General features: G+C 43.0%; 2 protein-coding genes across 4 annotated transcripts in view; both read right to left on the bottom strand.

Moving 5' to 3' along the window:
- The window catches only part of abl1.L (ABL proto-oncogene 1, non-receptor tyrosine kinase L homeolog), a 119,194-nt gene extending 109,597 nt beyond the window's left edge, over positions 1-9,597 (bottom strand). For both annotated transcript variants that reach the window (XM_041572454.1, XM_041572453.1), the window contains exon 1: positions 8,702-9,597. In XM_041572454.1, the coding sequence (XP_041428388.1) occupies positions 8,702-8,837 (136 nt within the window). In that variant the 5' untranslated portion in view covers positions 8,838-9,597. The remainder of the gene's footprint in view (positions 1-8,701) is intronic.
- A 2,855-nt stretch (positions 9,598-12,452) lies between these two features.
- On the bottom strand, positions 12,453-22,722 carry LOC121396875 (exosome complex component RRP4-like). 2 transcript variants are annotated; one of them, XM_041572458.1, is made up of 4 exons: positions 22,139-22,690; positions 19,529-19,618; positions 16,730-16,795; positions 12,453-12,933 (listed from the first exon to the last, which is right to left on the bottom strand). In XM_041572458.1, the coding sequence occupies exons 1-4, from the start codon at positions 22,169-22,171 to the stop codon at positions 12,853-12,855; spliced, it is 270 nt and encodes an 89-aa protein (XP_041428392.1). In that variant the 5' UTR covers positions 22,172-22,690; the 3' UTR covers positions 12,453-12,852. The 2 variants fall into 2 exon arrangements, with proteins under 2 accessions (XP_041428392.1, XP_041428391.1); XM_041572457.1 differs by lacking the exon at positions 12,453-12,933 and having other exon boundaries at positions 16,763-16,795; positions 22,469-22,722.
- Between the last annotated feature and the right edge of the window lie 613 nt (positions 22,723-23,335).

Raw genomic sequence — 23,335 nt, forward strand, 5'->3', positions numbered from 1 at the left:
TGTATAAATACAAATATACAGAGAAGGAATGTTCTGGGCACACAATAAGCTATACCCTCATACTGTACTGTCTAAGGGAATCAATATGGCACCTCCCTCCTCCCATATGTATAAATACAAATATACAGAGAAGGAATGTTCTGGGCACACAATAAGCTATACCCTCATACTGTACTGTCTAAGGGAATCAATATGGCACCTCCCTCCTCCCATATGTATAAATACCAATATACAGAGAAGGAATGTTCTGGGCACACAATAAGCTATACCCTCATACTGTACTGTCTAAGGGAATCAACATGGCACCTCCTCCCATATGTATGAATACAAATATACAGAGAAGGAATGATCTGGGCACACAATAAGCTATACCCTCATACTGTACTGTCTAAGGGAATCAATATGGCACCTCCTCCCATATGTATAAATACAAATATACAGAGAAGGAATGTTCTGGGCACACAATAAGCTATACCCTCATACTGTACTGTCTAAGGGAATCAATATGGCACCTCCTCCTCCCATATGTATAAATACAAATATACAGAGAAGGAATGTTCTGGGCACACAATAAGCTATACCCTCATACTGTACTGTCTAAGGGAATCAATATGGCACCTCCCTCCTCCCATATGTATAAATACAAATAAGCAGAGAATGTTCTAAGCACAAGATAGAGGTAAATTATAAAAGCAAATATTATTCAAAACAGAGTAGATTTTCGAAGTGGAATAGATATAAGATGGGGTATGTACATAATAACTGTGCCAATTTAAGCCCACTGTGAGAGTACCTAAAGATTTAATGTATGTGCAGTAGTACAGAATAATCACTTTCCCCCATCAAAGCTGAGGCTTGGCGGTCAGTGCACCCCTTTCCCGGGTGAGTGCCATTGGGAACAAAGAGTTGGCACCCAAATTATCAAGGTATGGGACCGGTTATCCAGAATTCTCGGGACCTGGGGCTTTCCAGATAATGGATCTTTTCATAATTTGTACGGATGCACCGAATCCAGGATTCGGGCCTTTTCAGCATCCAAAATAGTGGATTCCGTGCATCCCTAATAATTTGGATCTTTATACCTTAAGTCTACTAGAAAACCATGTAAACATGAAATAAACCCATTAGGCTGGTTTTGCCTCCAATAAGGATTAATTATATCTTAGTTGGGATCAAGTACAAGCGACTGTTTTATTATTACACAGAAAGAGGAAATCATTTTTAGAAATTTGGATAAAAGTGAGTATATAGGAGTCAGCCTTTCTGCAATTCGGAGCTTTCTGGATAACAGATAATGGATCCCATACCTGTATATATATATATATATATATATATATATATATATATATATATATATATATATATATATATATATATATATGTATAATATATATCCTTAAGTATTCAGACATTTATGGCCAAAAATAACCAGAGACTCTGTTTAAAAGGACCTGTTCTTAGGCTGGAACACTCATCTCGGAGTATCCCAACTGAACCCATCTGGGGTGAACTGGGTCCCTAAAAGTGAGCGAGGCCGGAGAGAGAGAGGAGAGAGAGAGGAAAGAGAAAGAGAGAACACCCCTGCTTTGGGAATGGGACAGGCAGGTGGACCCCCAATTTATGCCATTTAGCGTATCTTGTTGACAGTGTCCCGTCCCTAACTGTGAGCGAGGCCGGAGAGAGAGAGGATAGAGAGAGAGAGAGAGAGAGAGAGAGAGAGAGAAGAGAAAGAGAAAGAGAAAGAGAGAGAGAGAGAGAGAGAGAGAACAGCCCTGCTTTGGGAATGGGACAGGCAGGTGGACCCCCATTTTTGCCATTTAGCGTATCTTGTTGACAGTGTCCCTTTAATGGTATCAAAGTGGAAGATAACGCCCAATTAAAGAGAAGGTGCATTTTCTCTAATATTAAAAAGGTATTTATTGTCTTAAATTGCTGTTTTGGTTTTAACAAATAATTCTAAGTCTATGACAGGGCCGATTGATATGTCAGCAGAAGAGTGCTTAATAGTCAGGTGTGAGACGTGCAATTACCCGGACTTATTCCCGATAAACAAGCACAAAATCCATAGCCAGACCCCCAAAAGTCTTCCCCCTTCCCACCACGTTCCACCTTGTATCGGTTTTGTTCGGGAACATGACGCTTTGTTTGTCTCGTCTGTCATTTGGTAAATTGTTAATTTTTGTTTGCGAGGGAATCAATGCAAAGTGGCTGCAAGTTGAAATAAATCAGCGTATGGGGTGGGCTGCCCGTTTCTATAACGGCTATTGACTTGCATTTAATAGGACAAGGACTCTCAGCTTTGCAGAAAACATCAACCTTTTTTTTTTTTTGACATTGTTGTTTGAAAAACCAGATACAGGAGGCGTGAAAATAGTTATTTTTCTTAACAAAGGTGAAAGAAATGAATGTACTATAATGCTCCTTAATGGGGTGGCTCAACTTTCCAGTTGGTTTCACCAGAAATAAAGACTTTTCCCAATTACTTTCTATTTTCTATGTGCGACCGTTTTGCTAATATTGAAGTGCAAGTCTAATTTTTCACCTTTCTAGAGCAGCTCCTGGGAGGGGGGTCGCCGACCCTGTAAATTGTTCTAAATTGATTCATTCAGTGGTTACATTTTTTTATGTTTGTCACTGCTGAGTGAGTTCTATTAAAGGCAACTGTTAGAATTGATACATTTAGTCGATACATTTCTTATGTTTGTCCCTACTGAGCTGTTAGAATTGATACAATAGTTGCTGATACTCCAGAGATGCTGCTCAGAAATGTATCAACTAATTGTTGCAAAATTGTAACAATTTAGTGTTTAGATTTTAGAGAGTTCGATTTTGGAAAAACTGTAAAAAATGGAAAGTAATTGGAAAAAAAGTCTTTATTTCTGGGGAACAATCTGATAACAACTCAACTGTGTTTGGAAGGTGAACCACCCCTTTAAGTTAACTGTTATGTTTTTAGAACGTCCAGTAGATGAATTCTAAACGTGATATTAACACTAGGGGGCCGATTCACTAAGGGTCGAATTTTGAAGTAAAAAATACTTCGAAATTCGACCCTCGAATTGAAATCCTTCGACTTCGAATATCGAAGTCGAAGGATTTAGCGCTAAATGTTCGTTCGATCGATCGAAGGATTTTTCGTTCGATAGAACGATTAAATCCTTCGAATCGAACAAGGATTTTAATCCAACGATCGAAGGAAAATCCTTCGATCAAAAAAACTCAGGCAAGCCTATGGGGACCTTCCCCATAGGCTAACATTGACTTCGGTAGGTTTTATCTGCCGAAGTAGGGGGTCGAAGTTTTTTTTAAAGGGAAAGTACTTCGACTATCGAATGGTCGAACGATTTTTAGTTCGAATCGTTCGAATCGAAGTCGAAGGTCGTAGTCGAAGGTCGAAGTAGCCCATTCGATGGTCGAAGTACCCAAAAAATACTTCGAAATTCGAAGTATTTTTCATTCGAATCCTTCACTCGAGCTTAGTGACAAGCCCACATGGATTTAAAAACCTGCAATGCAACAGTAGAAACCAGCTAATTAAAGGAAAAGGAAAGGTTAAAATTAAGAGGCTTATCAGAAAGGTCTATATAAATACACCAGTAAACCCTCAAAGTAATGTTGCTCTGAGTCCTCTGTATTTCTTTCCTTCTATTGTGTACTCATGGGCTTTTGTATCAGACTTCCTGTTTTCAGCTTAAACCTCCAGGGCTAGGGCTTGAGCATGCTCAGTTTGTTCCTCTCCCCCCCTCCCTTCTCTGCTGTAATCTGAGCCCAGAGCTATAAGTGAGCAGGAAGTGATGTCACCCCAAGCTAATATGGCAGCTGCTATCCTAAACAAACAGAGATCTTCTAGAGCTTTTTACTCAGGTATGTAAAAACATTCTACAGAATAAATATAGTGTTATAGCTTGCACTATTGCGGCTAATGTATTGGCAATAAAATGCTTCTGTAGCTTTCCTTCTCCTTTAAGGGGGTGGTTTAGCTAGATTTTAACGAATGCCTAATTCTAAGCAACCTTTCAATTAGGGACGCACCAAATCCACTATTTTGGATTCGGCCGAACCCAGAATCCTTTGCGAAAGATTCAGCAGAATACCGAACTGAATCTGCATATGTAAATTAGGGGTGGGAAGGGGAAAACATTTTTTACTTCCTCGTTTTGTGACAAAAAGTCGTGCATTTCCCTCCCCACCCCTAATTTGCATATCGATTTGGTTCGGCTGGGCAGAAGGATTCGGCAGAATCCTGCTGAAAAAGGCCAAATCCTGAACCGAATCCTGGAATCAGTGTATCCCTACTTTCAATTGGTCTTCATTTTTTTTCTTTTTTATAGTTTTTGAATTACAGGTATGGGACCTGTTATCCAGAATGCTCAGGACATAGGGTTCTCTAGATAAGTGGTAATTTGGATCTTCATACCTTAAGACTACTAGAAAATAATTTAAATACGAAATAAACCCAATAGTCTGGTTTTGCTTCCAATAAGGATTAATTATATCTTAGTTGGGATCAAGTACAAGCGACTGTTTTATTATTAGACAGAAAAAATCATTTTTAAGAATTTGAATTATTTCATTAAAATGGAGTCTATGGGAGACGGGCTTTCTGTAATTCTGAGCTTTCTGGATAATGGCAGAGACACACGCTCAGATTTGGGGAGATTAGACGCCCATCGACAAATCTCCTCTTCTTCGGGGCGACTAATCTCCCTGAACTGCCTCCCGCCGGCTAAAATGGAAATCACCGGCAGGATGGCAATCATTGCGATTCGTTTTCCGAAGTTGCCTCACGAGGAAACTTGGGGGACTTCGGAAAACGAAGCGATGCAAGTGCCATTCCCGCCGGCGATTTATATTCTAGCCAGCGGGAGGCAGTTCGGGGAGATGAGTCGCCCCGAAGAAGAGGCGATTTATCGCTGGACGACTAATCTCCCCGAATATACGGGTTTCCATATAACGAATTCCATACCTGTATTTGCCTTCTTCTTCTGACTCTTTCCAGCGTTCCAATGGGGTCACAGACCCCATCCAATCACATGTTCTGTAAGGCTAGAATTTATTGTTACAGCTCCTTTTATTACTCATCTTTCTATTCAGGCCTCTCCTATTCATATTCTAGTCTCAACAAGTGCATGGTTGCTTAGTTAATTTGGACCCTAGCAACCAGATTGCTGAAGCTGCTGAATAAAAAGTTAAATAACTCAAAAACCACAAATAACAAAAAATGGTCTCAGAATACATACTTAAAGTTAACTCAAAGTTGAACAGACCTGATGGAGGACTGACCTCTGCTACATTGTTTCAGGAATCAGAACCAGCAGTGAGCAGAAAGTGGCACACGAATAGTGCAAATCACTTTACACCTGTGTAATGAGTATCTATTGGGAAGCTGCTCAGAACAAAATGAATATTTGGGTGGAGTTCCCCTTTAATTTGCGGTACCGGTGGGAAGGTGTAACGTAGAAAGGTGTCCAACAATACATGAAATAATGACTGTCTGCAAGAGATAAATGTAACTCCAGGAGTTCTGCGGTGTTAAACTGACAAAAGGTCACATATAAATGTGTCTGCGAATACTGCGGCGACTGTTTCCTCGCTTTGTGCACAACAGAAAAAGTCATGCTTTTCACTCGCATATCTTCCCCGCTCAATGGACAACTCGTCACAATTGTGTAGTTCACGGCTGACATATTGGAGTTATTATCACTTTGTCATCTTCATCCCCCCCGTCTGAAATCGATTTCCGCCTCGACAGCAGACGGCAATAAAATAAAGTGCGGGATTTCATTGGATTCGGGGTGGTTTGCTCACAGAGAGAGCGCGTTGTCACGATCCTCGGCCTCGGAGGGGAAATGTGACTTTGCAGAACGACACAGGAGGAAATATTGGTTTATTATGCAAGCGCCTTCCTGAGTTTAGCTGGAGACGGACAGCCAATGGGAAGTTCTGCAGTACAACTCCACGGCTATACAGGTAGAGCAGGGGTCCCCATCTTTTTTCTGCAATTTTTTTTGCAAGGACCAGGGGGGATCGGCGTTTAATTCGGCACGCCGCGTTAATTGTTTGGATGCCCACTCCAGGACTGTCCACGGGCCGGTAGTTGGGGACCCCTGAGGTAGAGGATCTATTAGGGTCAGGGCACATGCTCAGATTCGGGGAGAATAGTCGCCCGGCGTCAAATCTCCTCTTCTTCGGGCGACTAATCTCCCCGAACTGCCTCCAACCGGCTATAATGTAAATCGCCGGCCGGGTGGCACTTGGGAGAGCTTTGCTCACGAGGAAACTTCGGACGACTTTGGAAAACAAAGCGCTCCGAGTGCTATTTCGCTGGCAATTTACATTCTAGCTGGCGGGAGGCAGTTCGGGGAGATTATTCCCCCCAGAGATAAGGAGAATTGTCCCCGGACGACTAATCTCCCCGAATCTGAGCGTGTGCCTTGACCCTTATATGGACACCCAATAACCAGAAACCCAACAGACCAAAAGGCCCCCCAACATCTGCTGTGCCCTCCACGCTCATTCATTGCGCCCCAGCATGGAGTCTGCCCTAAAAGTAGCCCATACACAGGCTCAACACACAACAGGTGCAATAAGGGGCGCTTCACCAATGAGGTGAGTTGAGGCTGTCGCCTCACTAGGTACCAGGGGCGGCAAAATTGCTGCTCCTGGTGCTTTAAGAGACAAATTTCCGGTTCTCAAACTGGAAATTTGGCTCTTCTATTGCAGAGAGCGAAGTTAGGCTGTCTGCGCTAGCGCACTGGTCCTCTCTGCCGCCCTTGTGGACCCCCTCAGACGCAAAAATGTAAGCGCACGGGGGAGGGGGGGTTGCAACAACTGCTGCTGCCTCAGGCGGCGGAGGGGCCAGGATCACCCCTGGGTGCAATTTACATTTTTACAAAAAAAAACTCTGTATATACTCCTAACCCTCACATATGGTTTACTAGCTGTAACAAGTCACAATTATAGCTGATAGATGTCAAAGAAAAATGAAGAGTAAACAATTAGAACGATCGAAACCTCAACAGGTTCCTGATATAGGTAAGTAGGTATTTGTTACCTGTTAAAGGGGCGTTTAACTTTTAGTATGTTATAGAATGGCTAATTCGAAGCAACTTTCCCTTTATAATTTATAGCTTTTGAATGATTTGCCTTCTTCTTCTTCTGACTCTTTCCAGCTTTCAAAGGAGGGTCACTGACCCCATCTAAAACAAATGCTCTGTAAAGCTACAAATGTATTGTTTTATTGCGACTATTGAGACCTCTCCCTATTCATATGCCAGTCTCTTATTCAACTCAGTGCATGGTTGCTAAGTTAATTTGGGCCCTAGCAACCAGATTGCTGAAGCTGCAAACCGGAGAGCTGCAGAATAAAAAGCTAAATAATTCAAAAACAATAATAAAAGATTAAAACGAATTGCAAGAATATTCCTCTCCACATCCTACTAACAGTTAACAACCCCTTTAATATACACACATCCCAAAAACACCCAATAGTGTGTCTCTGGTAGAGACTAAAGCCCTGCTTATTAACCATGGGATGTTGCTGAACTACAGGTGTCAGAATTTATTAGTATGTGTATGTATATATATATATATCTCTCTCTTAGGGATGCAACAAATCCAGGATTTGTTTCGGGATTCGCCTGAATCCTTGTGCCTGGCCAAACCGAATTTGCATATGTAAATTAGGGCAGGAAGGGAACTCGTGACTTTTCTTCAGAAAACCAGGAATTAAAAAAAATGTTTCCCCACTTTTTCCTTTCCCGCTTCTAATTTGCATATGCAAATTTGGATTTGGATTCGGTTCAGCCGAATCTTTAACAAAGGATTCGGGGATTCGCTGGAATCCCAAATAGTGGATTTGGTGCATCCCTAGTATATCTAAGGACTAAAGCATTCTGGGACTTGCAGTCAAAACACGACAGAACCCAAAGTTCCAAAACAGGGGTAGTAGCAAGGCTACATTTCTATACATAGGACAGCAGCTTTCATGTGTCATAGGGCAGAGACATACACGAAGATTCGGGAAGATTTAGTCGCCTCTTCTTCGGGCGACTGATCTCACCGAACTGCTTCTCGCCGGCTAGAACCTAAATCTCTGCCGGGATGTCAGTCGTAACGCTTTGTTTTCCAAAGTTGCCTGAAGTTTCCTTGTGCTTCAATCGCTCCAAGTGCCATCGTACTGGCGATTTGGATTCTAGCCGGCGGGAAGGCTTTTCGGAGGGGGTATTGGTCGTCCGAAGAAGAGGCGATTTAAGTTGGCCATACACGGGCAGATAAAGCTGCCATACGGCCGAATGTTCAAATTACCCCCGATATAGCCATGCCGTTAGTGGCATATCGGGGAATGTCGCCAAACGAGCGAATCTTTGAGTCTATGGCCAGCTTTAATCTCCCCAAATGTTTGCGTGTGTCTCTGCCCTTATAGGAACAAAAAAATACCCCCGGCCCAATACTTGCAGCTAAATCCAGCAGCAAAGTCGAGGGGGGAGGAGCGGTTGCCCCTCACTTTCATGATTGATGCGTGTACAGACTGTGTACACACGTGTCCAATGGACGGACGTCGGATGTCTTTGGATGCTGGGAGTTGTAGTTCACTGGTAGCCAGATTGAAATAAAAACACTGCATTAAAGAAAATCTCCAACCAAACACAAAGTTGCATAGAATTCTATTCTGTATAATATGAATAAGTTATTTGCTTACCATGCTCCACAAAGACGTTACAGTGGGGTCCGGCATGTTTGGCTGAATCCTTCTTGCCTCCTCCTTTAATGAAGGGTAAGACCGGCAGGCTCGGCCTCCTCTGCTCCCCGAGCACTTTCCCAGGCTGCTGCCCCATAGGATGAACAGGACACTTGGCAAATAAAAATCGATATATTTCTAGATCAGCGGAGGAGGAGGTGGCCAAGTTGCCTAAACGGTTGCCTACGAGTCCACAGCGATGCAGCAGGGTTTAGAGGGGACAAAAGGGAAGGAAGAAGCTGTCATTTAGCAGAGAAGTCTCTTTGGTAGCCGGAAGCAGCGGTGCAGCCACAGAGGGTTTCTAAGCAGACGTAGAAGTCACTGGAGCGGTGTCACAGTCAGAACAAGCAGGTGCAGGATTCATGAGTCGCAACTGGGATTCAAGGGGAAATTGTTACAGCTATAAAATGTAGATATTGTGAGTGTCAGCTCTTGGGATGAAGGGACAGTATTAACAATTGAGCTGCAGGTAAATTGAAGGAGTTTAGTGTCACTAAGTCCTGCCTTCCCTTCCTTGGTCATCACCCAAAGCAGAAGCCACAGACAGCCCACAACAACAGGGAAGTGGCTCCTTTAAGAAGTTCAGGAAAGACAAGAAGCTGAAAGGAAGCGACAGTAGCGCTACTTCCTCTCTATTCCCCCCGCTCCGGCCTCGCATGTACAGCCCAGCGGAGGGGACAGGACGGAGCGGGTCCCCGCACACTTAGCGGCCAGGAGATCCAAACCTATCCTCCGCCATGATACACCCTGGCCGCCGCTCCTGCTGCCCTGGGAGACGCAGTGACGTACGTGTCGTCACTTCCGCCCCGCGCCTGCGTAGTCTCTCCCCAGAACCAAAGTAACAGGGAATCAGTATCCTGTGTGGTGAAAGTTTCTTCATGGAGCCTGAGGGCCCAGTTTATTCAATAAAACACAGAGTCCAATAAACACGTGTATTCCTCCTGGTTTCATTATAACAAACAAGGGGAAGTTGTGCTCAACTCCTGCTTTCATTTAATTCACATCATTATTGGTGGAATGTGACAAATAGCTGAGGGGCAGCTGTAACATGTCACAGACAAGACACTAGTTATTTGGGCTACTAGTAGGGTTGCCATCTTTTCTGGAAAAAATACCGGCCCTCCTCTGTATCTTTCTTTTTTCCCTATTAATAACATTGGGATCAGCCATCATTTTTACCTGCCAACTAGGTGGCAACTGTAACTGGTAGAGAGGCCTGAAATGTCAGCGATTGATTTGAATCCAAGTCCAGGGCTGCAGGAGCCTTTGGAGTCTGTGTATAACAGAAAGCCAGATAGATATTAAAGGAGAAGGAAAGGACTATTTAATTGAGGGTGCTGGAAGTTAGGCATCAACAAGTAGGGTTGCCACCCGGCCGGTATTTTACCAGCCTAGCCGGTAAAACACCTGTCAAGGCCGGGGCCGGTATTACAAATTTACCGGCAATGCAGTTGCCGGTAATTTGTAATACCCTTTAAAAAAAAATCCTTCGGCCTGCCCCCATTCGCGTAGAACTTACCTTTTTTGCAGTGTTCTTGACATCGCCGAGATGTTGCTCCGTCACATTTTGCGTCACGCTCCTTTTTGCGTCATGGACCACCTCCTTTTTGTACCTGCCCCTCACCGGCCAGTTATTTTTTCAGTAAAGGTGGCAACCCTATCCCCAAGCAATCGCATTTACTTACCTCACACCTAGCCGATATTTTACAGGCCTTGCCGGTAAAAATGATGGTTGATCCCAATGTTGTTAAAAGGGAAAAAAAAAAAATATATATATATTGGAAGGCCGGTGTTTTTCTGGAAAAGCACCTGCTTCCTTCTACTTCTTCTTTCTTCAAACTTCCCGGGGCAGACGCACGCACAGTAGAATGAAATGGCGACTTCTTCGCTAAAGTTCGGCTTTTCTCTCTACTGTGCTTACGCACCCACGTGAAGAAAAGAAGAAGCAGGAAGCTGATCACTCCATGGTGCTCACTGGATGAACCCCACGGCCGGGCTCCTATCAGCAGAAAACTGCACCAGCCCGGCCATTCCTTATCCTTTAAGGAAAGGGGGTATAGATATTAAGGAAAGGGGGTATAGATATTAAGGAATGGGGGTATAGATATTAAGGAAAGGGGAGTAGGGGGTATGGATATTAAAGGGGACCTATCACCAAAAAAAAATCCAAATCCTATTATATCACGTTAGTCAAGCAAAATTAACTAATTACATTTGAAAAGTACTTTTATTATACAGCCTTTTATATCTGGGTGCCAGGTCCACTTTAAGGAAAGGGGGTAACTATGAAGAAATAAAATAGGCCGTGGAGTTTCAAGGACACAAAGTACCAAACAAACTCGCTATAAAGCACCGTTCTATGGCAGTGTACAGCAGCCCATCTGACATTGACACGTGCGCAGATTTCCAGTCCAGACCTGGGGGGGCCATTTTGCATTGTAAGTGAAAAAGGAACAGAAACTGGTTCCGTCAAAAAACAAAAATTGAAGACCAATCGAAAAGTTGTTAAGAAATAGTCATTCTAGAACATGGTAAACAGTTTACTTAAAGGTGAACCACCTGTTTAAAGTCTTTAATTCAGTGGAGGCTCATTTATACTCTTACAATGTCCTTTTCCCCCTAGATCCACAGGGAGGAGATGGGAGTTCCATTTGGGGATTTGTTTCTTGCAGAGGCGCTTCATGGGCTCTTGGATTTTGCTTTCTCTGTATTATCCCTGGCACATTCCCCCACCCAGTGCCAAAAAAATTAATATTTGGACCTTGCTTTTGTATATGCCAAGCCTACAAACACACAAGGGCCTCAGTTACATTTTTGTAGCCTCAGAAATCATTAGCTGACCCTTAGTGATGTGGGGGCTGGGCCGATACCCGCAGGACACGCGGGTTCGGCCCGACCTCGCACCTCCCTTTCCGGGTCGCGGGTGGGTGCAGGCTTCTGACTGCTCTCCCCGCCCACCTTCCAAATGCTGGCTTCCAACTTGGGTTGAACTTTTATGGATCAGGACACACAGGCAGATTCGGGGAGATTAGTCGCCAGGCAGCAAATCTCCTCTTCTTCGTGGCGACTAATCTCCCCAAACTGCCTCTCCTGCCTTCCCGCCAGCTAGAATGTAAAATGCCAGCAGGATGGCACTCGGAGCGCTTCATTTTCTGAAGTTGCCTCACGAAAATGAAGCGCTCCGAGTGCCCTCCCCCAGGCGATTTACATTCTATCTGGTGGGAAGGCAGGAGAGGCAGTTCGGGGAGATTAGTCGTCACGAAGAAGAGGAGATTTGTCGCTGGGCTACTAAAAGCCTGACCCGCACATCATTACCTGACCCTTTAAGGGGCACTTCCTGATTCCGCTGGTTTCAGATAATTAAGAATAATTACATAGAATCTGAAATTATGCTGTGGGTCTTGAAATAATTACTCCTCTTAAAGTTAAGTTAATTTATTAGCACAGCCTGCACCTTTTCAACTGGCCTTTTTATCGTTTAATTATTTGCCTTCATTTTCTGCCTCTGTCCAGCTTTCAAATGGAGGTCGCTGACCCCGGCAGCTAAACAAGTGTGAGGCTACAATGTTATCGTTACATATTATTCATTATTTTTCTATTTAGGGCCTCTCTTTGCATCTTCCTAGCAACCAGGCAGTGGTTTGAACAAGAAACTGGGTTAATTGGTTCCTAGCCTCTGATACACAGACAGAAACAAATTCATAAACAGAAATGATCAAAACGGTGATTTACTAATACAAATGTAACTAAACACATAACAGAGATGTTTTGATACAAAAGGGACGTAGCCCTGTGCTGCATTCAGAATAAACCAGATGCAACTTTATTGCGTTTTTTTAAATTGTCCTTAAAGTAAAACTCTCCGCATCCACCAACAAAAAGCCATACGATCTTCATGGGAGGCCTCACTGATCGCATGCTTTCCTACAGACCATTGCATGAATTCAGCCAGTTAAGTTGCAGTATGATAAATCGATATTTAGCTGCCAATTTGACCCCTTCTATCACACACAGAGGCAGCCCACGATGCAGGATGTTTATTGGAGCAGAGAGGAAATAAACAGAGTACTTTATGGACTTGTCAAAGACTGAAGGTTCCCCCCTGGCAAGAATTAACCTTCCTGCTCCAGGAGGCGCTGTCGGGTTTCCATGACTATGTCTTCTATCACCTCCACTTTTAACAACTCTTTGATCTGAAACATGAAGAGGAAAGTGAGCTTGTTAAGGCACAACCTTTAATCCAACAAACACAGATACACACCAGCCCAGGGCTTTACTAACAGCTTCATACATAATTAATGACTATCCAAGCAGGAAAGGATCAATATGAGATAGACATTTGTAAAGGGCAGGACTGCTGCTTACAATGGGGATCAGATAGGATCTGTGCAGCCACTGGGACAGAATACTCTGTTATACAGATAGCTAGAATCTCAGCTGCCATAAAGCAGGACAGGACTGCTGGCTTTACAATGGGGATCAGACAGGATCTGTGCAGCCACTGGGACAGAATGTTCTGTTATACAGATAGCCTAGAATCTCAGCTGCCATAAAGCAGGACAGGACTGCTGCTTACAATGGGGATCAGATAGGATCTGTGCAGCCACTGGGACAGAATGTTCTGTTATACAGATAGCTAGAATCTCAGCTGCCATAAAGCAGGACAGGACTGCTGCTTACAATGGGGATCAGATAGGATCTGTGCAGCCACTGGAACAGAATGCTCTGTTATACAGATAGCTAGAATCTCAGCCATATTTTCCTACATATTAGTCTACAAAATATAAGACATTATCTTCAGGTATAAATAATAATGGAAATCATTTCAGAGATACACAAGAAAGAAGAAGTAGAATGACTCCCATTGCAGTGGAACAGCACAGCGGCACTTCTCCATCCTGCCAGCAGAGGGCAGTCGGGGGCTACATTACAGAATCCAGGCTAAGGGGTCCGTTTACTAAAGTGCGTTAAAAATATTCGCACAATATATAGACAGAATTTTCGCCAAATATGTTATCGCCAGTTTACTAACCTGCGGTAAATATAAAATTTGCGAATTTTCTTGCGCAAGAATAATTGTTCGCCAGTTATCGCATTTGCTGAAATAACGCTACGTACACATTAACGCATGGTTTACTAAACAGCGAAATGTTGCTAAAGACAAAATTAACGCCAGAATATTCGCAAACTTTTACCCGCCACCTATGAAGTGGCGTAAAAGTATTTTTTTCCGCCAGAAAATTCTCAAGGGGCAGGAAATATCCATAATACTGTTTTTTTTTACCCATCATTCTTGCTGACAGGAGACAGATCTGTAGCTATTGCTGACAGGATGTTTTGGCTTCTGCTTCTATCTGGTACAACAGCAGCAGTTTCAGCTCAGAGGTGTATTATTGGCAGTGGCATCACAGTCCAAAGATTCGTCAGCGTCTACACTTTTTGGTTTCATTGGGATTGGCTACATTAAACTGTGCATTTCTATGAAGCAAAGAGATTGACTGGTATCATTTCCTATGATTCTATTGGCAGAAGGGTTTATATGATGCAGACATGTTTGATTGGTGGTACTCTGGTGATGTTGTTGGATGGTATATCATCAGTCAATAAAGTTTATAAGTTTTGAAGATGCATTTCTGGCCATATAATTGTCACAGTAAAAATTTGCCATAATAACCGCCATAAAACAAGACTATTTTATAGCATAAATATTCGCAAAAACTTAATTTTTTCGCCAGAAAATTCGCAACTCGCTAAAATTACCGCTAACGTAAGCTGGTTCCTTAACGTAGTTACCGCAAGTGATCGCAATGACTTCTGAGCGCATCGCTGTTTAGTAAACTTAGTCGCTGCGAATATTCTGGCGTAAAAATATTCTCAGCGATAACATGCGGAAACTTAAAGTCAGATTTACCGCACTTTAGTAAACGGACCCCTAAGCCTTTATAATGACGCCAGTTAATTGGAAAGCAGTCAGAAAGCAATCAGCGGCAATATTTTCTCTTATTGAATTTCTTTACTATATGGCTTTTTGAGCAGGCAATTTCCACCCAACAATTTATAATTAGTCTCCAATTTCTCACGCGTGATAATGGCAGGCAGGTTATTGAGCTTTAATACACTGCCTGAGCACGGACATTAAAAGGGAAAGTAACCCTTTTTTTTTTTTTAACAAGTGGGTGTTTAATCAGCGTCTGTACTGAAAGTCTCCTCGACCTGGAACTGCTAAACCTAAACCTTCAGTGTCCTCCTGAATTGTGCTTAGTAACCAATGGCGACAGGTGGGTTTTGACCCAAAGCACAAAGGACAGGTTTGCACGGGTTTGGGTGCACTGTGATCCTTAAAGGGATAGTGTCATGGGAAAAACTGTTTTTTTTTTTTTTTTGTTTGTTTTTTAAAGGCATCAGTTAATAGTGCTGCTCCAACAGAATCTGCACTGAAATCCGTTTCTCAAAAGAGCAAACAGATTTTTTTATATTTAATTTTGAAATCTGACATGGGGCTAGACATATTGTCAGTTTCCCAGCTACCCCCAGTCATGTGATTTGTGCTCTGATAAACTTCAGTCTCTCTTTACTGCAAGTTGGAGCGATATCACCCCCTCCCTTTCCCCCCCAGCAGCCAAACATCAGAACAATGGGAAGGTAACCAGATAGCAGCTCCTGAACACAAGATAACAGCTGCCTGGTAGATCTAAGATCAGCACTCAATAGTAAAATCCAGGTCCCACTGAGACACATTCAGTTGCATTGATTAGGAGAAACATCAGCCTGCCATAACGCAGTTCCATTATGTAGTGCTGGCTCTTTCTGAAATCACATGACCAGGCAAAATGACCCGAGATGCACCTACACACCAATACATGCTCTGTGCTGCTGTCACTTACTGAACTTAGGGACCCACTCACAATATACAGTACACATAGAATAGAAATGTCACAATATAAGGCTGATTAGTCATTAATACAGATAATTACTACATGGCAGCACAGAAACCAGTGCAATTAGCATCAGAATTTAATAATCAGCAAACCTGTAGCATCAGCTTATATTACAGACCAACCTCGTTTTCTGCTGGATAATTAGTGACAACCCCTAATGAAAATGAGGTTGGACTGTAATATAAGCTGATGCTACAGGGCTGAAGATGGGGAGCTACTGGGGCATCTTTGGAGACACAGATCAGCAAACCTGTAGCATCAGCTTATATTACAGGGGAAGCTCATTTTCTGCTGGATAATTAGTGACGAGCCCTAAGCTCAGCTTCTCAACAGCCAATCAGAGCCCACTGAGCATGTGAGTGTCACAGACACTTTCCAAGATGGTGACCCCCTGTGACAAGTTTGAAGTCCTGGATCATTGCTGCTATTGACAAGCTCAAACTTGGGACACAGATCTTTACTGCTAAAGGGCTGTGGTTGCCTTGGGCTGGTACAGAAGCACAAAAAATAACATTTCTACCTACTTCTTTAGTTAAGCTTTAGTTCTCCTTTAAGGCCCGATACTTAGATATTCTTTAATTACAGACAAAAAAAGTGCTTCCCCTCGACTGAGAATGCACAAAAAGTGCTTCAGCCTCAATAACAGGCCTCTACTCTCTGTCAAACACTTGTCATTTCTCTCCCCTCCTTCTTTCTGCCCCCATAATTTGTTTCCTCCCCCTACTCAATACCCCACAGCAGCTGTGATTGGCCCAGGATCAAGTGGAGTTGGAACCATGTGACGATTGACTGCTGTTTGGATTGGGCAGTTCCATGTACTGGGCAAAGAAAGCTAAACTCGTTATTCTGGTGCTGAGCTGAAATTCAGAATAAGTGGATCTGATTGGCCGCTGTGCGAGTGCCAAAGCAGCAAGATGAGTTGATAGAGCGCCAGCTCCTCAGTAGCATGACTTGCAAATCTGTCACCAGGAAATGTGTTGTGGCATGAGCTGGCAGTTGCTGCTATAGAGAATGGGGCCCCTGCCAAGCCTTCCTACTAGCCAAAGGATACGCTGATCAGGTCTCCCTCCTGCAGGTAACTCCTCATGGCCAACTCGTCCTCGGCCGACCTCCTCCTCTGAAACAGAAACAGGGTGCGTGACTGAGGGGTGCACGAGAGAAGACGGGTGCCACGCTAAGCTCTAGGGAAGTCTCCAGGCTGTGTGACAACTGCTCAGGGCACCGTGAAATAATGCGACTGAGAATGGTTGGATGCTCTCATTACTGCACACAAGTCTCACAGACTGGATATAAGCTGCCGTACTGAACTACAACACTCACAATCCCACTGATAGAAGTAGAAGGCACAGGGATATTTTTAAAGTATGTCATTTTATCGGGCATCCCATTTATATAGTGTGAGGGGTAAGTGGGTGACAATCACCCCAATCATCTCCTTTGCACCTTCCTAGTCACTGTCCGGGTATTAAAGGTGCATTTGTCATGGAACAATGGAGTTTAGGGAGTCATAACCAACGGTAACAGTCCCCTAAGTTTGCTCATAGTCTGTACAGAGAGATCCTATAAAACTATGACAGCATAGGTATTCCTCTGTACTAAGCACAATTCAGCAGGAACAGTCCCTAAGTTTGCTCATAGTCTGTACAGAGAGATCCCATAAAACTATGGCAGCATAGGTATTCCTCTGTACTAAGCACAATTCAGCAGGAACAGTCCCTAAGTTTGCTCATAGTCTGTACAGAGAGATCCCATAAAACTATGGCAACATAGGTATTCCCCTGTACTGAAGCACAATTCAGCAGGAACAGTCCCTAAGTTTGCTCATAGTCTGTTACAGAGATATCCCATAAAACTATGGCAGCATAGGTATTTCCCCTGTACTAAGCACAATTCAGCAGGAACAGTCCCTAAGTTTGCTCATAGTCTGTACAGAGAGATCCTACTAAAACTATGACAGCATAGGTATTCCCTCTGTACTAAGCACAATTCAGCCAGGGAACAGTCCCCTAAGTTTGCTCATAGTCTGTACAGAGAGATCCCATAAAACTATGGCAACATAGGAATTCCCTGTACTAAGCACAATTCAGCAGGAACAGTCCCTAAGTTTGCTCATAGTCCTGTAACAGAGAGATCCATAAAACTATGGCAGCATAGGTATTCCCTGTACTAAGCAAATTCAGCAGGAACAGTCCCCTAAGTTTGCTCATAGTCTGTACAGAGAGATCCCATAAAACTATGGCAACATAGGTATTATTCCCTGTACTAAGCACAATTCAGCAGGAACAGTCCCCTAAGTTTGATAATATTCTGGACAAACATTGTAGGGTACATGATAGCATCTTCAGATTATTAATAACATTATCTTGTGTGCACCTATTCTGAGGGACAAATATAGAGCAGAGCCCTCCAAGGATTTTCTTTCACAGTGAATTAATTGCCTTATAATTCTATCATTAAAGTCACTACAGAAGAAAAGTGCAGAGCAGCTCTGACACAGAAAATACTGCGGGACAGCTAAAAAAAAAAGCACCACATTTAAACACAAATAATACAAATATACAGAGAAGGAATGTTCTGGGCACACAACAAGCTATACCTCAATACTGTACTGTCTAAGGGAATCAATATGTCACCCTGCCTCCCATATGTATAAATACAAATATACAGAGAAGGAATGTTCTGGGCACACAATAAGCTATACCCTCATAACTGTACTGTCTAAGGGAATCAATATGGCACGTCCTCCTCCCATATGTATAAATACAAATATACAGAGAAGGAATGTTCTGGGCACACAACAAGCTATAACCTTCATACTGTACTGTCTAAGGGAATCAATATGGCACCTCCTCCATATGTATAAATACAAATATACAGAGAAGGAATGTTCTGGGCACACAATAAGCTATACCCTCCATACTGTACTGTCTAAGGGAATCAATATGGCACCGTCCTCCCATATGTATAAATACAAATATACAGAGATGGAATGTTCTGGGCACACAATAAGCTATACCCTCATACTGTACTGTCATTGGGAATCAATATGGCACCCTCCTCCCATATGTATAAATACAAATATACAGAGAAGGAATGTTCTGGGCACACAATAAGCTATACCCTCATACTGTACTGTCTAAGGGAATCAATATGGCACCTCCTCCTCGCCATATGTATAAATACAATATACAGAGAAGGAATGTTCTGGGCACCACAATAAGCTATACCTCATACTGTCTGTCATTGGGAATCAATATGGCACCTCCTCCCATATGTATAAATACAAATATAAAGAGAAGGAATGTTCTGGGCACACAAATAAGCTATACCCTCATACTGTACTGTCTAAGGGAATCCAATATGGCACCTCCTACCATATGTATAAATACAATATACAGAGAAGGAATGTTCTGGGCACACAATAAGCTATACCCTCATACTGTACTGTCTAAGGGAATCAATATGGCACCTCCTCCCTCCCATATGTATAAATACAAATATACAGAGAAGGAATGTTTCTGGGCACACAATAAAGCTATACCCTCATACTGTACTGTCTAAGGAATCAATATGGCACCTCCTCCTCCCATATGTATAAATACAAATATACAGAGAAGGAATGTTCTGGGCACACAATAAGCTATACCCTCATACTGTACTGTCTAAGGGAATCAATATGGCACCTCCTACCATATGTATAAATACAAATATACAGAGAAGGAATGTTCTGGGCACACAATAAGCTATACCCTCATACTGTACTGTCTAAGGGAATCAATATGGAAGCATGATTTAAAGCAACAAAGAGAAGAGAGCACATTAATAAACCCATCAGACTCTTTATACTCACCAGTTTGCCACCAGGAAGATTAACAGCAGAAAGTAGTAACACAGAGTCCAAACGACTATTAGTTTCCACCTTCCATCTCTTCTGTTGCACCTGGAAAGACAAAGGGCTTAATACACAGCCAATAAACGTTATACACTCAGGGACTATGAGTCACAGACACTGATGAGAATCCGACGCATGTATTAACATTTCCAGCATAAGCTCCACCCCCGAGGAGCTAAATTAGCACATTTTTGGCACTGGTCTCATCCTCGTCACAATCAACTATATTCTATATTTTTTTTTTTTTCTCAATATTTTTATTTTGTTTTACAAAGAAAAAGAAACAGAGACAAATCAAATTACAGCCATTACACCTATTTTCCATGAAAAATCTTACAGAAAGTAATGCATTGCATGTAAAAACAGCTTCTATAATGCAAAGATACAGATTACAATTATTGGCAGTCAACAATGAGGAAATAGGACACCAACCTTAGTTAGACAGGAAAGAATAGACAGAAGTGGTAAAACAGAAACCAAAGAACGTATCCATAGGGGGTGCATATTCAGTGAGAATATGATCACATAAGAATATAGGTGTGTCTTGGGGAAAAAAGGCAAATGGCAAATCTAGGGTACAAGCCACCTAACGTACCCATAGCTAACCTAGTGCTGATAGCCCTCTATATTGAACCCAGGGGACCCAGAGCTTGTGAAAAGAGCGCAAGTCACCCCTGGCAAGTGAGGAAAGCCTTTCCATAGACATATAGTTTACTAGTCTGTGTTTCACCTCCTGTAAATTTAAAGAGTTGGTTTTCCAAGCCTTGGCAATAGTCTGTTTGGCCGCCGTAAATTCTATATTTTTTTTTAATCCCTTCTCTTTCAATATCCCCCCATCCTTTTCTGATGACATTATGAAATGACCTGCTGCAATAATTTTTCTTTCTGAGATGAGGCAACAACCTCAATGGGTAACAGTCACCCTGCTATAGTTCCAGGGGTACCCAGGGCACAAATAAACACTCACCCCAAATCTCCCCTAACTGACCTTCAGACTGGGCCCCCTTAGCTCATAACAAGGTTACAGCTATATAGAAACATTGGGGTAACAGTGCACCCTGCTATAGTTCCAGGGGTACCCAGGGCACAAATAAGCAACTGCACCCCAAATCTCACCCTAACTGACCTTCAGACTGGGCCCCTTAGCTCATAACAAGGTTACAGATATATAGAAACATTGGGGTAACAGTCACCCCTGCTATAGTTCAGGGGTACCAGGGTACAAATAAGCACTCACACCAAATCTCCCCCTAACTGACCTTCAGACTAGGCCCCTTAGCTCATAAACAAGGTTACAGATATATATGAAACATTGGGGTAACAGTCACCCTGCTATAGTTCCAGGGTAGCCCCAGGTACAAATAAGCACTCACCCCAAATCTCCCCTACTGGGCCTTCAGACTGGGGCCCCCTTAGCTCATAACAAGGTTACAGATATATAGAAACATTGGGGTAACAGTCACCCTGCTATAGTTCCAGGGGTACCCAGGGCACAAATAAGCACTCACTCCAAATCTCCCCTAACTGACCTTCAGACTGGGCCCCCTTAGCTCATAACAAGGTTACAGATATATAGAAACATTGGGGGTGTCACCCTGCTATAGGTTCCAGGGGTACCCAGGGTACAAATATACACTCACCCCAAATCTCCCCCTAACTGACTTTCAGACTGGGCCCCCTTAGCTCATAACAAGGTTACAGATATATAGAAACATTTGGGGTAACAGTCACCCTGCTATAGTTCCAGGGGTACCCAGGGCACAAATAAGCACTCACCCCAAATCTCACCCTAACTGACCTTCAGACTGGGCCCCTTAGCTCATAACAAGGTTCACAGATATATAGAAACATTGGGTAACAGTCACCCTGCTATAGTTCCAGGGTACCAAGGGTACAAATAAGCACTCACCCCAAATCTCCCCCTAACTGACCTTCAGACTAGGCCCCTTAGCTCATAACAAGGTTACAGATATATAGAAACATTGGGGTAACAGTCACCCCATGCTATAGTTCCAGGGGTACCCAGGGTACAAATAAGCACTCACCCAAATCTCCCCCTAACTGGCCTTCAGACTGGGCCCCCTTAGCTCATAACAAGGTTACAGATATATAGAAACATTGGGGAACAGTCACCCTGCTATAGTTCCAGGGTACCCAGGGCACAAATAAGCACTCACTCCAAATCTCCCCCTAACTGACCTTCAGACTGGGCCCCCTTAGCTCATAACAAGGTTACAGATATATAGAAACATGGGGTGTCACCCTGCTATAGTTCCAGGGGTACCCAGGGTACAAATATACACCACCCAAATCTCCCCTAACTGACTTCAGACTGGGCCCCCTTAGCTCATAACAAGGTTACAGATATATAGAAACATTGGGGTAACAGTCACGCCTACCTATAGTTCCAGGGGTACCCAGGGCACAAATAAGCACTCACCCCAAATCTCCCCCTAACTGGTCTCAGACTGGGCCCCTTAGCTCATAACAAGGTTACAGATATTAGAAACATTGGGGTGTCACCCTGCTATAGTTCCAGGGGTACCCAGGGTACAAATAATCACTCACCCCAAATCTCTCATCTTTAAATGAACATTTCATATGACAATTATATACCTATAGTTTGAAATGTGCTCTTTTTTATGATTTTCATAATGATTCAGCTTTTTGTTCAGCTTCTATCTGGTTGCTAAGGTGTAATTGACCCTAGCAACAATGCAGTAGTATGGATGACAGCCTGAAGGCTACAGTACTAGTAATAAACTGACAGTAGAACTATCCCTCTCATTCACTCCCTGTCTCTTTCTCTCAGTCCCGTGTCCGTGTGAGTCCAGTAGAAGTAGTAGAAGTACAGAGAGTTACAGCCCTAGAGCAGCACGTGGTACACTTTGTCTCCATCTCATGAATCCCGTGTCGGTGGTGATGGTGTCCCCGGGGGTCACTAGATGGAGGCCGCTCTGTGATCCCAACTCTTGATTAAATCGCGTTTGTGCCACCTTACTTCCACCGCCATCCTGATACCTCCAGCCTGCACTAATCACAACATGGGCGCCGCCATACTTGTCCTGGCGGATATCCACCGCCCGCCATGTTGGTTGAGGCAGATTAGGAGCTAAACAAAGTAAATACAGCATAGAACGTTTTTCATGGTCTCCGTGCGCCATCTAGTGGTAGTTACTGCAACCCCTGGAACATCTAATAAACAAATGCTCTGTAAGACTTCATGTTTATTCTTATATGTACTTTTTATTACTCTCCCCTCTCCTATTCATTTTCCAGTCTCTTATTCAAATCAATGCATGGTTGCTAGGGGAATTTGGATCCTAGCAACCAGACTGCTGAAATGGGAGAACTACTGAATACAAAGCGAAATAACTCAAAAACATCAAATAATAAAAAATAAAAAACAATTGCAAATTGTCTCAGAATATCACTATCTACATCATACTAAAAGATCATTTAGATGTGAACAGAACAACCCCCTTAAAAAAGGAGCAAAATGGGTTGGTTTCTCTGGTTTATTTATATTTCTATCCCTGCCGTATCCAAGTCCTCTCTAAAGCCCTCTCCATCCTTAACTGGTTGGTATAATGAATAACCGTAGCAACAAGGCAGAATTGGTGACACAGGCAGGGGTGTAACACACTAGTAGCAGACCCTGCAGTATAGAGGGACACGTAAGGTTCCAATTAATTCTATATATAACTTACCAATGTTCTGGGATACTAAAGTGAATTTGCTGTGGGGCCCAGTAACATCCAGTTA

Source organism: Xenopus laevis, chromosome 8L (genome assembly GCF_017654675.1).
Source record: "Xenopus laevis strain J_2021 chromosome 8L, Xenopus_laevis_v10.1, whole genome shotgun sequence".
Classification (NCBI taxonomy): domain Eukaryota; kingdom Metazoa; phylum Chordata; class Amphibia; order Anura; family Pipidae; genus Xenopus; species Xenopus laevis.